This window comes from Kogia breviceps, chromosome 10 (genome assembly GCF_026419965.1).
Source record: "Kogia breviceps isolate mKogBre1 chromosome 10, mKogBre1 haplotype 1, whole genome shotgun sequence".
Lineage (NCBI taxonomy): Eukaryota > Metazoa > Chordata > Mammalia > Artiodactyla > Physeteridae > Kogia > Kogia breviceps.
Genome location: NC_081319.1, coordinates 8,141,593 through 8,160,290, shown reverse-complemented (window position 1 = coordinate 8,160,290; position 18,698 = coordinate 8,141,593). Strand labels below are relative to the sequence as shown.

Here is an 18,698-nt window from a genome sequence, read left to right as displayed (position 1 = left end):
AGCCGATGAAGCCATGAATTAGGAGAGGATAAGCTTGATACTCTTTACAGGATGGTCCCAGAAGACTTCACTGAGAAGATGCCTATGAAAAACGCAGCCCAAGAAAGTAGAGGATTAAACTGTGTGGACACCTAGGGAAACACTTTCACTTAGGAATAACAGTAAGCACAGAGTCTCTAAGGTCAGAGTGTGATTAACATGTTTGAGAAACAGGGAGAAGGCCAGTGTGACTGGAGTTAAGTGACCTGGGGGAGAGAAGCAGGCAAGGAAGTCAGGGAGCCTACTCTGCAGGGCGCAGAGGACCGCCATCGAGACGACTCGGGCTTCTGCTCCAAATGAGATAGAAAACCACATCTGAACGACATGCAGCATGGCCTACTTTTTATTTTCAAGGACCGCTTTGGTTGCTGCCCTCAGAAGGACTGTAAGAGGACAAAAGCAGAGGTAAGAAGACCACTATATCTGGGCTGACGCTGGCTTGAACAGGATAGTGTTGGCATGGTGAGGGAAAGGTGGCACATCCTGGAAGGAGAGCAGAGATAGAACCAACGGGATTTACTGATGGAATGACAGACGAAGCGTGAAAGAGAGGGGTCAAGGGTGACCCCAAGGTTTTTTGGCCTTGAGGGAGAGAGGTGGGAGCTGCCATTTACTGAGATGAGGGAGACTGTGGGAGCAGCAGAGGGAATTAGTTCTGGTTTTAAGGGGTCCAAGCAGAGGTGTGTGCTAAGCAGTTGGATATGTGACGCTGATGTCCTGGAGAGAGATCTAGCTGATATATAAATCTGGAAGCCATGAACGTACAACTGGTATTTAAAACCATGAGACTGTTTACGCCAATTCACATACCTTAAAAATGAGCTGTGTGAATTCCAAAATTGATACTCAGATTGAATTGCTAGTTTTTCCTTTACTCACCATCACCCCTATATATTAAAGTGAGGTGGCATTATAATGCCTAACAGCATTCCTCACAGACGTTTAAACTGGATGAATTATGGACTTTCAGAATAATTGTGACAATAAAATACAGGTAAATCTTGCCCATTTGTTAACTATACAATAACTTTACCTCTTCAGAATGTGGCTAAGGATCAAAAGTGAAAACAGGCCTCTGCGTAGACATGGGCAGTCATAAAATCCATGCAATCAAGTCCATGGACTTCGGTAACTAGTAAATGTCCCTGTAAATATTTGTTCTAATCCGGAACATGCACACAGCAGTCTAGGACCATTTTGGTCAAACAGGCAGAGGCCCACCAAAGCACAAGGTCTCATTAGCTCCTTAGGGCACACACATATGTATAACAAGGCAACACAATATAAATAGATAAAATATATAGATAGTAATGATAGGAACCTTTTCTTAGGTTCCTTTGTTCCATATACAGTACTATGCTATATACCTTTTAATATATCTCTTCATTTCTAATCCTGACAACTCCTCAAAGTGTCAACAATATTATTCCCATTTTTCAGATGTGGAATAGAAGCCGAAAGGATTAATATCTTGATCACACTCATATCAAAACTAGTAGGGTCAAGAATGGAACCTAATTCTGCCTGAATCCAAACCCAGTATGCTTTAAACTATACCATAAGGAAAGGTGAAATTATACTCTACATACCCTTGTGAGATGCTAAGGGAATTATCCATTATCATCTGTTTAAATTTATTTATGTATTCATTCATTCATTCATTCATTCATTGGCTGCACTGGGTCTTCGCTGCTGCACGCGGGCTTTCTCTAGTTGCGGCGAGAGGGGGCTACACTTCGTTGTGGTGTGCAGGCTACTTGTTTCAGTGGCTCCTCCTGTTGCGGAACACGGACTCCAGGCACACGGGCTTCAGTAGTTGGGGCACGTGGGCCCAGTAGTTGTGGCTCGCGGGCTCTAGAGCACAGGCTCAGTAGTTGTGGCTCAAGGGCTTAGTTGCTCCACGGCAGGTGGGATCTTCCTGGACCAGGGCTCGAACCCGTGTCCCCTGCACTGGCAGGCAGATTCTTAACCACTGTGCCACCAGGGATGTCCCTGTTTAAATTTTTAAACTCGGAAAAAGTACCTGGAGAAAATTTCATACCTTGATGGTGGATAAACCAAAGCAATAAATAATGCTCTATACTCTCAATTTGTAAAAAAATATAATATACATGCAAAGCTATAAATAACGCTCTATACACTCAATTTGTAAGAAAATATAATATACATGTAGACTGGCAGCTGTGCAAAAATACAAAAACAACATTTTCTTGCTTAGCTCAAGAATGATGATCCAGGGATTTCTTTGGTGGCAAGTGGTCAAGAGTCCGCCTGCCGAAGCAGGGACGTGGGTTTGAGCCCTGGTCCAGGAAGATCCCACATGTTGCAGAGCAACTAAGCCCGTGCGCCACAACTACCGAGGCTGTGCTCTAGAGCCTGCACCGCACGCCTAGAGCCCATGCTCTGCAACAAGAGAAGCCACCACAGTAAAAAGCCCGCACACCGTAACGAAGAGTAGGCCCTGCTCACCGCAAGTAGAGAAAGCCCACACACAGCAACGAAGACCAGACGCAGCCAAAAATAAATAAATAAATTCACTTTTTTTAAAAAAAGAATGATGTTCCACTTGGACAACAATATTCTAAATAAATTTTGTTCAATACAACAGTTTCTTAAGAACATTATTTTAAATAAAAATGAGTCAAGGGAAAAAACAAAACAAAACACTTGTTTCCTGAAAATAAAAGGCAAAAGTTAGAAGAAAATGTAAGATCTGCATGTCAGCCTTGTGCCGGAAAACCTCTGGAATTATTTCCAATACTCTTCCGTTATTCAGTTTAGAATATTAAATTTTAAAAAATCATAATATCATAAAATGGCAATGACAGATGGGAAGCACAGGAAGAAATAAAATTAACAAACAATATAACTTACATTTTACTCATAAAATTAAACTTCCTCCCTCACTGATCTTAAACCAAATTTCGAACAAGTAATGAAACTAATTACGTTGAATTTCATCCCTACTAATTTTGCAAATGAAGTACCACCGCACTTTAGATATGACAAATGTCCAAGAAATGTTCCCCATAAAGCAATTCCAAGAAGGCAAACAGAGGGAGAAACAAAGATAAAATCCATCCCAAATCTACAAAGAATGCTTCCTACGCTGCCACGCCCACTACAAAGAATAAATATTTAAATAGCCTATTTCTTTGGGGAGGGAGGAGAGAAGGAGAGAGCGCAATCATTCCAAGGCCTCCCTTTAAGTTACCAAAGGGTCTATGAACCCAAAGATGCTGATCTTCAACAAACAGATGCTGTTCTTCCTAACAGTCTCTTTTTCCTAGCAGGGAGGCTGTTATGCTTTCATTATCAGCTGAGGAAAAACTAAGCCATGAGATACAATTTTCCTGCCTCAGAGAAAAGCAAACAGCCGATCAATTCCTTTCTAAACACATGTCTCCATCTTTTCTTATCAACTTCAATATCTAACTGGTGAAGGACTTTAAAATAAGAAAAGCAATCACTTTAATTATGAGCACCAGAGAATCTCAAGAGTGTCTTAATCCAGGAAAGTATACCACCTTCTTATGACTCTGCCTAGGGAAATAACCAACCATCTGATTTCTAAAATGCCTTACTAGGCGAGTTCAGAGTACTAAATCTGATCGTTTTTAGTATGCAGACCAATGAAAAGATGTGCAATTCTACTGGAAGAAATCTCTTTACATTTTTAGAAGTAATGTAATGAACCTCCAAGAATGTCCCAACAAGCTTGGAATTCACGTACTTAAGTATGTGGGCACCTAAGCGTTAACTAAACACAATATGTCCCTAAAAAAACTCCTGCTTGGCTTGCGTGTAAAACTAAAAATAATTCAAGATATTGTCTGATAAAACATGCCTTTTTAAATCCCTCTGCGTGAGGACTATCACCATCATACAGTTGACAGTTAAGAAGTAAAGCTACACTTTATAAAGCACCCGCAATTACACATTTCATGTTACACATCATTTTACACATGCTGAGCAAATCGGATTAAGAATTAATGGATTAATATATGACACAGAAACCATTATACATATATGTGTGTACACATACACATGCATATGCTACCCAGCTCTGTCCACTGAGAGGGTTTAGAAGCAATGACACCCCAGTAACAATGAGCATACCCAGCTCCAGATCCTGATTTCTAAATGCCATTCTCCAAAAAAAGGAACCAGGGCTCCTTGGGAAAATGGTTGATTCTAATGCTGGGGCAGGGAAAATAAAAGATAAAGCTGAAGTATTTCTGAAATACTCAAAAGTAAGTGCCCAAATCTACATTTTAACTCTTGTTTTTCATAACAGGAGACTTTCTGTTAGGTAAAGGAAGAAAATCCTATTATGATTAGATTGTCCGTATGTGATTAATGACTGTTGTTGCTTCCCCCTTCTTTTACCCCCAAATATGCAGCCCTGCATTCCCTAATCCCGAAAAGTGCACAGAGTAAAGGGGCCGACACATATAAAAGGCAAAAGCAGTTAGGGATTAGTCACAAAAGTAAATCATACCGTGCAAAATTCAAGCTTTTTACCAGTTCATCTAATACGCGGTTATTTTTCAGGTCTGGCTCTGTGACTGTCTAGAAAAGAAAAAACAACAGATAGAAAAAGGTCAGAAACAATCATTAAGTTGTCATAATCTTGTTTTTGAAAACGTGTGTCTCATCCTCCTGAGATTCCCCATCACACTAAGTCTTCCAGGAAAACCTCAAAATAAAGTTCATTCATCTCATACTAATACGGAATTTTAAAACAGTGAATCACTATCTGCTGACTGGAAGTCTGATTTAAAACTCTCCAAAGCAGCTGGTAAAAACACATGTACTCTGTACTAAGATAAAACCTAATATGAGCAAGAATCTTTCTTCAAAATGCCAGCACTCAGCTTTCCCAAAAATTTCTTCTGAAAAGGACAGAGATGCTCTTTTAAAGTAATAACACGGGAGCCTTAGGTGCTCAAAGAGACTTTTTTCAAAATCAAGATTGGCGTTCAAGAATGCAAGAGGAAAACGATAAACCCAGCAGCTATCTAGCATAAATGGCATACACTGTATCTCTGTGATGATACCATCTTGATGACAGCAGCACCCCTGGTTGGAAAGAGCTTAGACTTGGGAGCCAAACAAGTTCAGTGACATCCTGACACCATGTACCTACCAGAGGCACCAAACTAGAACCCAAACCCTTTAATTAGCCCCAGTGTCCTTTCTATCAGACCTTACTATCTCTTTTTCTTCTTTCTTTATTCCTACTTATGTCTACATTCCCTTTTTACATACCTTTTCACCTATTTCCACTACATAAAATGCTCCAGGGGCTTCCCTGGTGGCGCAGTGGTTGAGAGTCCGCCTGCTGATGCAGGAGACACGGGTTCGTGCCCTGGTCCGGGAAGATCCCACATGCCGCGGAGCGGCTGGGCCCGTGAGCCATGGCCGCTAGGCCTGTGCGTCCGGAGCCTGTGCTCCGCAACGGGAGAGGCCACAACAGTGAGAGGCCCGCATACCGCAAAAAAAAAAAAAAAAAAAAAAAAAAAAAAAAAATGCTCCAGAAACTTTAACAAATTTCTTGGTGTTTTCCCTGAAGGTCTAGTTTGGGAAAGAGGTAAGAGGCCAGTTAAGCTGAATCTTTGCCTTCTGCACAAATACTTAAACATCAATCCTTTGCAAATAAATGATCCTACCATCAGATTTTCTACCCAAGTTGAGAAATTATAAAAAGTGAGGAGCTGGGCTTCCCTGGTGGCGCAGCGGTTGAGAATCCGCCTGCCGATGCAGGAGACACGGGTTCGTGCCCTGGTCCGGGAAGATCCCACATGCCGCGGAGCGACTGAGCCCGTGAGCCATGGCCGCTGGGCCTGCGCGTCCGGAGCCTGTGCTCCGCAATGGGAGAGGCCACAACAGTGAGAGGCCCGCATACGGCAAAAAAAAAAAAAAGTGAGGAGCCATAAAACACAGTTCATAATATTTAAAGTGTGCTATGTCCTGATCTTAAAATTAGTATTTTCTTCCTAAAATACATTTAGGTTATCAGAAATCTTTATGAAAAGTTGAACAAAGCCCAGTTCTCCATATATGCATTTTATAAGTCCTTTCTGAAACTGCCTTTAATATAGCTTAATTCAATAATTATACATCTTCCCATGGGCTTTTGTGTATACATGAAGCAGAAATATCCACACCACTTAGTTTAAAGAAAAAAAAGAAAAGAAAAACTCACCACACAGCAAGTTGGACATTGTGTTTTATAGGACAGAAATTTTCTTATACAAAGAGAACAGTCTGCAAAAACACAAATGCAACATAATAAATTACTTAAGCTGTATAAGACTATTGGATTCTGACTTCTAACAAAACCTGACTTAAACCCTAGAATATTTCCATCATCTAAGGTATATCATTATAATCTCAAAATTCTAGTACCTCTATCTCTACACATTTGCAAATATGATTAAATAGCATTTTCAGAAAAGGGAAACATATCAAATAATAATAATTATGAGTCCCTAGCATATCACAACTCTATAAAGCAACATGTATCACTCTCTGTATCTTCCATCTGTAAAATGTAGGAAACATACACGTAAGACCTAGGATGAATTTGTATAAACATGTCAGATACCTCCACTGCCTACCATTCTAAAATACAAATTTTGAAATAAGATCTATACATGTGTTAAGAAATAATATATACCTGGATTATCAAATTAGGGATTTCTACATCCTAACTCTGTAAATGATATCCTTCATCCTACACTTTACAAATACTTTTGTGGCAGGCACTAAGGAAAGAGGGAAGATTCTTGACCTCGAGGAGTTAAAAAAGCATGAGGCAATTACAGTACAATTCAGTGTATTAAGGACAATGTATTAAGTCTTAACAATTTAAGTGGAAATTGGCATGAACTAATTCTTCACACCCAAGGCAGCATAAAATGATCTCCCAAAATGTGACTAATACAATGGTACCTTACTGGTATCATTTGCTATTGGCACAAATTCACCTTAGTGAAGGGGCCTCAGTAAAGGATTCAGTTTAGTTAAGGAGAAGGAGACGGTATGATTTTGGATACAGACATCCTGGAAGTGAACAAGTCATGCCAGCCTCAGTAAGAGCACCCAGGAACAATGAAACACATTATGAAAAAGAAAAATCAGGCAACAAGTGAAGTTCTTTGGGGAAGCAAAGACAAATAAACGAGGACAAATAAACTTCCAGTTTGGCACATAAGGAGCTCGGAAGTAAGTCATTACTCCATCTAATAACACTTGTAAAAAGCTGAAGAAACTTAAAAAATCAATAATTCTTCTTAGATCCATCAGAGAAGTGACCTTATGAGGCAAACTGCTGCCTCCAAAACTGAAGAGACGGACAGGATGGATACAAAGAAATACAACTTACTAGAGCAGAAACTTCCATGGGAACCAGAGAAAGAGGTTCTGCTGGAACCACTGTTGGCATAGGAAAATCTGAACTGTAATTGACAAATTGCTGGAGGCTCAGTGTGGACAAGTCTGAGAGTTAAAAACTCAATGGGGACCCAGACATTGGGGAGGGGAGGCCTGACAGTTATGTGAGTTCTTGCTCCAAGCGCTCTACCAGGTTCTCACAGTGACTATCAGAAAAAAATTCCCTAGTTCTTCTGCAGGGAGAGGAGGAAAAGTAAATCATTTTGAAATACACGAGAGCACTCTGTTCTTCTTAACAAGGCCTAACTTCAAGAGAAACAGTTTTACTGGAGTCTATTCTATTGGGCTATTACCAGAACCCAGCTAACCTGGGGGAGGGGAAATAACCAACTCCAGCTACCTCTAGCCATCCTGTCCCACCTAAGGGGGTAAAAAATTGAGAACCACTTGTAAAGTTCACAGTCCAGGGTACAGGCTCACTAAGAAACAGACCTAATAGTAGGAATATAGAACGCTACCCAGCACCCCCCGCAGTCTCATGACACATTACTACAGGCCTATTTACTATGCTTGCTTTTACCCAGTACATCATGTTCCACTATTAGGAAAAAATTATAAGGCATACTAAAAGGCAAAAAACACAGTTTGAAGAAACTGCAAGCATCATTAGCATAGTTAGATATGGCCGGAATGTTGGAATTATCAGACCAGAAACTTAAAACAACTATGATTAAGATGCTAAGGAGGGCTTCCCTGGTGGCGCAGTGGTTGAGAGTCTGCCTGCCGATGCAGGAGACACGGGTTCGTGCCCCGGTCCGGGAAGATCCCACGTGCCACGGAGCGGCTGGGCCCGTGAGCCATGGCCACTGAGCCTGCGCGTCCGGAGCCTGTGCTCCGCAACGGGAGAGGCCACAACAGTGAGAGAGTGAGAGGCCCGCATATCACAAAAAAAAAAAAAAAGTGCTAAGGGCTCTACGGGACAAAGTAGACAACATACAAGAAGTAGGTAATGTATACAGAGAGGTGAAAATTCTAAGGACGAATCAAAAAAAGAAATGCTAGAGATGAGAAACTGTAGAAGAAATGAAGAATGTCTTTCATGTGCTCATTAGTAGACAGGACACAGCTGAGGGGAAAAAAAATCACTGCACTTGAGGATATCTCAATAAAATCTTCCAAAACTGTAAAGCAAAAAGAAAAAAGACTAGAAAAAATAAAAACCCCACAGAACAATATTCAAGAACATTTTGTAGCAAGACAACTATAAAAGGTGTAGCATACAGGTAATAGCAATACCAGAAACAGAAGAAAAAGAGAAAGAAAGCAAGAAATATTTGAAGCACTAATGACTGAGAATTTCCCTCAGATTGTCAGACACCAAACCACAGATCCAAGCAGCTAAAAGAACACCAAGGAGGAAAAATGCCAAAAAACCCACAACTTGGTATATCACATTCAAACTGTGGAAAATCAAAAATAAAGAAAAAATCTTGGAAAAAGCCAGAGGGGGAAAAACACCTTACTTACAGATAAGCAAAGATAAGAATTAAATCTGATTTCTCAGGAACCTTGCAAGCAGGAGAGAAAAAACACACCAACCTAGAATTTTATATTCTGCAAAATGATCCCTCAAAAGTGAAAGAGAAATAAAGACTTTCTCAGACAAACAATAATTAAGGAACTGTGCTCCCGGTAGACTGACATTGCCAGAAATGTCAAAAAAAGAAGTTCTTCAGAGAAAAGAAAAATAATATAAGCCAGACACTTGGATCCACATACAGAAAAGAAGAGCAATTCCAGAAGGAATAAGTACCGGTAAAATTAAAACCTTTTTTTCTTATTCTTAATTGATGTAACAGACAATAGTTTGTTCAAAATAATAATAGCAGCAAATTAGATTATTTATGCTTATGTAAATATACATATGCTTCTGTGTAAGTAAAATGAATGATAGCAGTGATACAGAGGACTGGAGGGAGGAATTAGGTGTCTTAGCTCTGCGTGCCATAAAAAATACCACAGACTGGTTGCTTAAACAACAGAAACTTCTTTTCTCACAGTTCTGGAAGCTAGAAGTTCAAGATCAAGGTGCCAGTATCATAGGTTTGTGGTGAGGACTCTCTTTCTGGCTTATAAACAGCTGCCTACTCACTGTGTCCTGTTATGGCCAGAGAAGAAAGAACAAGCTTTCTACAGCTCTTCTATTTTTTTTATTTTTCTACATCTCTTCTTATAAGGGCACTAATCCCACTATCAGGGGCACCTCCCAAAGGCACCACCTCCAAATACCATCAAACTGGGGCTGAGGGCTTATGAATTCTGGGGTGGGGGAGGGACACTTCAGTCCATAGCATTTCACCCCTTACCGCCCAAATCCATATCCTTCTCACATGCAAAGCACATTCTCCTCATCCCACTAATCCCAAAAGTCATAATTCATCCCAACATCAACTCTAAAGTCTGAAGTCCAAATTCTCATCTAAATATCACTTAAATCAGATGCGGATGAGACCTGAAATATGATTCATCCTGAGGCAAAATTCCTCTCTAGACTCATTCTCTTGACTATCAATGTTATTCTCTCCACAGTATATAAAGTCTCCTGAGTGATACTGTAAGTCAAGAATTCCCAAACCTGGCTGCTCATCTGAGTCACCTGGGGAGATTATTCTTGGTTTTAGTTTAGTTGCCAGGCTCTATCCCTGGTCATACCGATTCAATGGATTTTGTTCAGTAAATCACATCCATAATATGTGATTCTGATTGAACAACAATTATTTTTTTTAATTAATATGTTTTTTTACTAGGTTGAACCATATGAAACTTTTGGTAAGTCAAAAAAGGACAAATATTGGCAATTTCATTCGATTTAACATAACATTGTGTACTTACTGTGCACTCTGTTTTAAGCATGTTAGCTGTATTAACACTTTCAGTCTGTACAGCAGCCCTGAGGTCGGTACTATGAGTCCCATTTTACAAGAAGGTAAATGCAGCATACAGCTTAACCAACTTGCCCAAGATAATGGAATTAATAGGTGGCAAAGGCACGTACCAGAGCCCGAGCTTTTAACATATTTCTAACTAATTATTTAAAATATTTATAATTTGCTTATAAGATGCACTTATTATATATACCTATGTAATACCAATATGTACTTAATTAATAGGATCACTTGTATCAGAGTATTTAAAATGAGGCTACTGCTTTCTCTTCTGCATAATCTTATACGTGTTTTCTTTCTAAACATGGAGAACCAGACACTAGTCCAAAGTGGATCAAGCCCGTGGCTTAATTTCAACCTACCAGTCTACTACCAAATATGTACTGGTGAACTGCAGACCAGCATAATTTATTCTCTAGTGAGCAACCATGATATTTCAATCAAAGTAGAGCAGTTGAAGAACTCTGAACCGTGTATTCCTAGCTGGCTTTATTTAAATCACCTGTGAAGTTTGTTTTTTCCACCCAGAAGCCCAACTGTGAGCCGTTTGTATAGGGTGGGGGAGGGAAGAATAAAACAATGAAATAAAGGGTAGTTTCAAAGAAACAAGCAAGCCTGGGGAAGGAGGTATTTCTAATCTCAAACAGGACGCAGCCATCTGCTGGCTTTCATATATCAGAAGAGCATAGCATCCTGACAGTAAAAAGCAAGTTTCTAAAACTTAAACCAATCCATTTTGCATGTGATGTTAAGGATTTTATGAGAAAATGAACCATCTCAAAATTAATTCTAAAGTGTCCAATTAAAAAAAGAAAATCCAGTTCCAAGTTTGAAAGGTATAAGAGACGCTTTCAAAGGATCCTTTCAAAGCTGAGAAAGCTGGCCTCTGCCTCCAAGTCCAGTGTTAAGTGACCAGTTAGCTGGTAAGAGAATAACATCCCTCCAACTAACAACCAGCACTCCAGCATCTCCATAAGGGCAGTTCTGCATAACTATATGTCCCTTCTGCATGTGTAACTATCTCTTTTCTCCCGTCTTGCTTCACAGTGCTGCCTCATAAGAATAATAAAGAAGAATTACACTGACTATTTGCCTAGAAGAATCTTACATTGACTCTTAATTTAGAAAAAGTCAGTAAACGGAACATTTCACATTTCACTTTTTTTTTTTTAGTAAAATTAAATTGCTTTTTTTTGGCTGTGTTGGGTCTTTGTTGCTGTGCAAGGGCTTTCTCTAGTTGCGTGGAGCAGGGGCTACTCTTCATTGCAGTGCACAGGCTTCTCACTGCGGTGGCTTCTCTAGTTGTGGAGCACGGGCTCCAGGCATGTAGGCTCAGTAGTTGTGGCACACAGGCTTAGCTGCTCCGCAGCATGTGGGATCTTCCCAGACCAGGGCTCAAACCCATGTCCCCTGCATTGGCAGGCGGATTCTTAACCACTGCGCTACCAGGGAAGCCCTAAATTGCTTTTTATTCCAACACAAGCCTCAATTAATTTTATGAGTCAAAAATCTACAAAAGAAAAAGAAAAATGACTGCTGGTCCATCTTTAAAATAGTGGTAATTTAACAGTGCCTAAAAGCCAATGATTTCACCTAGCAGTAAATATTTTGAGCATCTTCCATTATCAAGTCGGAAAAACTGCAAGTGCAAAGTAAATTGGCACTTAAGCAGATCAATCTATTAGTGAGAACATTCTCATTTAATGGTGTTTTACGGATTGGAGTAAGTCCAGGCCCTCTCCCCCAAATGTACTCTTCAATAGCATGAATTTGGATCAATTTAACTGTCCTGCATTCTGCCACTGCATCCCATTCAAACCTTAATAGAAGCAGATATGCAAATGCAGTGTTCATTACCTACACCCAAAAAGCTTACATAGGAAAACCGAATAAAGGAATTTAAAATGACAAATCCCGAAATGTTTAAGGAAAGGAACAGCAAAGTGGCTAGGATTCTGGGTCACCAATTCTAGTCATTCCAGGATGATAGCAGAACATGATAGCTAAGTCTGGCTTCTACTAAGCTCTGGGGGCTTTTGTGTCATTAAAACAATTACAGACCCAGAGCAACTTTTAGTCTTGAGGGAACCTGGGACAACTGATGATTAGTAGAAAATGCCTATTGAATCATGACAGGTAGAGTATGAAAAATAACTGCTCATAAAATAAATTATCATTATTGGAAGTATTCTCCACTGAATTCCTCTTAGATAAAGAATGACATCAGTGACAACTGTATGTGACAAAGAAACATGAAAAAAAAGAAGAATGAAAGTAAAGGTTAATTTTTCAGCTGAGTTCAAGAGTTCATGAAATTTTTATCAGGCAAGTTGGAGGAACCTCACTAAATGCATGGGCATTAAGGAGACACCCCAGAACGTCATACATTAGTATATGAATAAATTAGCCATAGAGAGTGGGTGATGTCAGCAAGATGGCAGACCAGGAAGCCAGACCCTGCTTTTCCCATGGAAACACAAATCAACAACAATACATAAACCAATTTCCCTCTGTGAGAAATCCAGATTCTAGTTAAGATGCTCCTATACCCCAAGGCAAGCACAAAACCAGCCATATCAAAGCCAGTAGAAAATTTGTGGCCCTCGCTTGCCAGAGTTCCTACCCCTACCTCAGCACCACATAATCAGAAAGACACTCCCAACTCCAGGGGAGGGAGCAAGAGAAGACTGAAACACATATGAAATGTTCAGACTTTTCATGCGGCTGCCCCAGGGACTGGTTTCCATCTTGCCTGAATCTAATCACTGACAAGAAAGGGGACCAGGTTGCAGTCACCGAGAACAAAGGTGACGGTTTGCACGAGTAGTCACTCATTCACCATTACCCCTCCCCTGGGAGTGAGCAGGAGAAATTCCCACCCCTCAGCTTCTCTTGGGGAAGAACGTACATCCAGCGTTCCAGCTTCTCAGGGGGCTGCCCAAGGGGACTTGTGTCTATCTCACCCAACTCACAGTACTGAAGAGACTTGTCATACTCTAGATGCCTGGAGACTAACGAGAACAAAAAAGAGCTAGGACACTGCTCCAGAAGACCCACGGTACAGATGGAGGCCGATATAACTCAGTGGCTTCTCATTTGGAGAGAAAGAGAAGAGAGAAGGATGCAACCAGTATTTCAGCTTTCCAAGGGGCTGCCCGAGGGACTGCTTCTACCTTGCCTGACTTGGAGTTCTGATGGGACCTGGCATGCTCTAGTGCCTGGGGGCCACTAGGAACAAAAAAGAGCTGGGCAGTTTGCTGCAATTCCAGAGACTCTGCAGTACCACAGATACAAGAAGCAGCAAAAGATTACACAGTAATGGAAAAAGAAACCAGCAAAACATCTCTAACTATACTGATAAGTCTAGAGAAGATCCATCCACAGAAAAGGTTTACGAGGTCCCCAGAATCTCTAGCTGGGCTGGCTGGTGAGTTAGTGCAAGAACATCTGGCTTTCCCTATATGAAGCTTGTCTGTAAATCCTGTGCAAGGTGACTGTTTTTTCAAATGCATGGATCCCAAGCGAGTAACAAGGCATACAAAGAAACAGGAAAACATGGCCAATCTCCAGAAACTAATCCTAAAAAAACAGATGTATATGAATTACCTGACCAAAAATTTTAAATAACCATCATAAAGATGCTCAATGAACTAAGGAAAATCATGCATGAACAAAACGAAAGTATCAACACAGACATACAATACAAAAGAGAACCAAAGAGAAATTCTGGAGATGAAGAATATAATACAGGTTTCCCCCACCATCTGAAAGTTGACTGTTCCTGTGAAAACTTTCATAAGCCAAAATGGCATAAAGTGAAACAGTGAAGATGCACAAAATAAAGCAAGATGAAACACAGATACTCACAGACACAGTTCAAAGCTATGGCGGCTTGATGCTGCGATGCTGAGTGTAGTTGTCAGGGGTGCCACTCTCGCTATTCAGGGTGCACACCACTTCTATTACAGTTCACTTCAAAAAAAATACTGAAGGCTATTTTCACCTTTTGCCTTTTTTTTGTAAAAGTGAAAATCCTCTTCAGATTTCTTTTGGTTAGTGGTAATTGTTCCTAATGTAGCTCTTTCACAAAAGGGAAGTGTTATAAAACAAATTTTTGAAAAGCAGGTGATACTTGTAACTGAAATGAAAAATTTACCAAAAGAGCTCAGCAGTGGACTTGATCAAGCAGAAGAAAGAATCAATGCACTTAAAGGCAAGTCATTTGAAATTATTCATTCATAGGCACAAAAAGGAAAAAGAAAGAAGAAGCCTAAGGGACTTAAAGGACACCATAAAAGAGCACCCAAACACACAAAGCAAACACCAACAGAACTAGAGAAACAGACAGCAAAAAGATAATAGTAGAAGGTTTCAATGCCTCAACTTTCAATGATGGATAGGACAGAAGATCAACAAGGAAACAGAGGATTTAAACAATACTATAAACCAAAGGCATCTAATAGACATATACAGAACACCAGCAGAGCACACATTCTTTTCAAGTGCACACAGACCATTGTCCAGGAGATTACATGTTGAGTCACAAAATAATCACATCAAGTATGTTTTCTGACCATAACAGAATGAAACTAGAAATCAATAGCAGAAGAAAAAAAATGGAAAATTCACAAATATGTGGAAATTAACACACTCCTGAACAGGCAATGGGTCAAAGAAGAAATGAAAAGGGAAATCAGAAAATGTTTAAAAAAATGAAAACACAACACACCAAAACTTAAGGGATGCAGCAAAAGCACCACTGAGAGGGAGGTTTATAGAACTAAATGACTACATTAAGAACAAGAAAAAAAATCTCAAATAAAAACCTAACTTTACATATCAGGGAACTAGAAAAAGAACAAACTAGGCCCAAAGTTATTGAAACAAAGGAAATAGTGAAGATTAGAGCAGAAATAAACAAAAGAGAATAGGAAAAAAAAAAAATCAGTGGAGTTAAGAGTTGGTTCCTGAAAAGACTGACAAAACTGAAAAACCCTTAACCAGACTAAGAAAAAAGAGAGAAGACTCAAGTAAATAAAATCAGAAATGAAAGAGGATACATTAAAACTGATGCCACAGAAATAAAAAGTTAAAAGAGACTACTGTGAACAATATATACCAACAAGTTGAACATACCAAGACTGATTCATGAAGAAACAGAAAATACAATCTGACTTGAAACTAGTGCGTAGACTGAACCAGTAATCAAAAGTCTCCCAACAAAGAAAAGCCCACACCAGATGGCTTCACCGCAGAATTCTACCAAACATTAACAGAATTAACAACAATCTTCCTCAAACATTTCATAAAAATTGAGAAGGAAACATTTCCAAACTTATTTTATGAGGCAAGCATTATTTATGAGGCAAGTAACCCCCTTACATGATAAAAAAAAAAACTCAACAAAATTAGAAGGAAATTACCTCAACATAATAAAAGCCATTATGAAAAGCAGACAGCTAATATCATACTCAATGATTTCCATTAAGATCAGAAGCATGGCAACAATGCCCACTCTTGCCACTTCTATTCAACAGAGTACTTGAAGTCCTACCTAGAGCAATTAAATGTTAAAAAGAAATAAAGAACATCCAAATCAGAAAGGAAGAAGTAAAATTATCTCAGTTCACAGATGACATAATTTTATATGTAGAAAATTCTAAAGATACCACAAGAAAAATTGTTAGAACTAATAAATGAATTCAGCAAAGTTGATGGATATGAAATCAAAATGCACAAGTCAGTTTCACTTCTAAAACTAGCAATCCAGAAAAGATATTAAGAAAACATTCGCATTTACAATAGCATCACAAAGAGTAACATAATTAGGAATAAACTTAACCAAGGCGGCAAAAGACAAGTACACTGAAAACTATAAAACAGTGCTGAAAGAAACTGCAGAAGACACTTCCATGTTCATTGACTGGATAACTTAACACTGTTAAAATGCTCATACTAACAAAAGCAATCCATAGATTCAATGCAATCGTTATCAAAATACCAATGGTATTTTTTGCAGAAACAGGTAAGTCAATTCTAAAATTCATATGCAACCACAAAGGACCCTGAAGAGTCAAAATAATGTGAAAGGCAAAGCTAGAGGTCTCACACTTCCAAACTTCAAACATATTACAAATATACAGTAATCAAGATAATATGGTATTAGCATAAAGACAGGAATGTACACCAATGGAATAGAGAACCCAGAAATAAACCCACACATAGGCAGTCATATGGTCCTCGAAAAGCGTGCCAGGGGTACACAATGGGGAAAGGACTGTCTCTTCAGCAAATGGTGCTGGGAAAACTGGATTTCCACTGCAAAAGAATAAAGACTTGAAACTAAAGCTGCCTGGAGAAAATAAAGGGAAAAAGCCTCACAACATTAGCCTTAGGAATGATTTCCTGGATATGATACCAAAAGCACAGGCAATAAAGGTAAAAATAGCCAAGTGGGACTTCATCAAACTAAAAAGCTTCTGCAATCAATAGAATAAAACAACAACTTAAGGGCTTCCCTCGTGGTGCAGTGGTTGGGAGTCCACCTGCCAATGCAGGCGACGCGGGTTTGTGCCCCGGTCCGGGAGGATCCCACGTGCCACAGAGCAGCTGGGCGCATGAGCCATGGCCGCTGAACCTGCATGTCCGGAGCCTGTGCTCCACAGGGGAGAGGCCACAGCAGTGAGAGGCCCGTGTACCGCAAAAAAAAAACAAAAAGGAAAAAAAAAAAGAAACAAGAAAAATCTCAAATAAACATTCTAACCCTACACTTAAAACAACTAGAGAAAGAAGAACAAAGAAATCCCAAAGTCAGTAGAAGGAAAGAAATCATGAAGATCAGAGCAGAAATAAATGAAATAGAAATGAAGAAAACAATAGCAAAGATCAATAAAACTAAAAGCTGGTTCTTTGAAAAGATAAACTAAATTGATAAACCCTTAGCCAGACTCATCAAGAAAAAAAGGGAGAGGAAACAAATCAATAAAATTAGAAATGAAAAAGGAGGAATCATAACTGACACTGCAGAAATACAAAGGATTATAAGAAACGACTACAAACAACTCTATGCCAATAAAATAGACAACCACGAAGAAATGGACAAATTATTGGAAAGGCAAAATTTTCCAAGACTGAACCAGAAAGAATTAGAAAATATAAACAGACCTATCATAAGTAATGAAATTGAAACCATAATTTAAAATCTTCCAACAAACACAAGTCCAGGACCAGATGGCTTCACAGGCAAATTCTATCAAACATTCAGAAAAGAGCTAACATCGATCCTTCTAAAACTCTTCCAAAAAATTGCAGAGGAAGAAACACTCCCTAATTCATCCTGGTGATGGTGAAGCCACCATCACCCTGATCCCCAAACCAGAAAAAGATATCAAAAAAAAAGAAAATTATAGACCAATATCACTGATGAACATAGATGGAAAATCCTCAACAAAATACTAGCAAACAGAATACAACAGCACATTAAAAGGATCACACACCACGATCAAATGGGATTTATCCCAGGGATGCAAGTATTCTTCAATATATGCAAATCAATCAATGTGATACACCACATTAACAAATTAAGGAATAAAAACCCTATCTCAATAGATGCAGAAAAATTTTTTGACAAAACTCAACACCCATTTATGATAAAAACTCTCCAGAAAATGGGCATAGAGGGAACCTACCTCAACATTATAAAGGCCATATATGACAAACCCACAGCAAACATCATACTCAATGTGAAAAAGTGAAAGCATTTCCACTAAGATCTGGAACAAGAAAAGGATGTCCACTCCCGCTACTCTTATTCAACAGTTTTGGAAGTCCTAGCCACAGCAATCAGAGAAGAAGAAGAAATAAAAGGAATAAAAATAGGAAAAGAAGAAGTAAAACTGTCACTGTTTGCCAATGACATGATACTATACATAGAAAATCCTAAAGATGCCACCAGACAACTACTAGAACTAATCAATGAATTTGGTAAGGTTGCAGGATACAAAATTAATGCACAGAAATCTCTGGCACTGCTACACACCAACAATGAAAAATCAGAAAGAGAAATTAAGGAAACACTCCCATTTACCATTACAACAAAAAGAATAAAATACCTAGAATACACCTGAATAAGGAGGCGAAAGACTTGTACTCAGAAAACTATAAAACACTGATGAAAGAAATCAAAGATGACATAAAAAGATGGAGAAATATACCATGTTCGTGGATTGGAAGTATCAATATTGTGAAAATGACCATACTACCAAAGCAATCTACAGATTCAATGCAATCCCTATCAAACCACCAATGGCATTTCTT

At 39.2% G+C, this 18,698-nt stretch overlaps 1 protein-coding gene across 3 annotated transcripts in view; it reads right to left on the bottom strand.

Moving 5' to 3' along the window:
• The window catches only part of RAD18 (RAD18 E3 ubiquitin protein ligase), a 110,268-nt gene that overhangs the window by 78,729 nt on the left and 12,841 nt on the right, over positions 1 to 18,698 (bottom strand). For all 3 annotated transcript variants that reach the window (XM_067043565.1, XM_059077742.2, XM_059077745.2), the window contains 2 exons: positions 6,248 to 6,309; positions 4,541 to 4,611 (listed from right to left, as the gene is read on the bottom strand). In XM_067043565.1, coding sequence (XP_066899666.1) covers positions 4,541 to 4,611; positions 6,248 to 6,309 — 133 coding nt within the window. The remainder of the gene's footprint in view (positions 1 to 4,540; positions 4,612 to 6,247; positions 6,310 to 18,698) is intronic.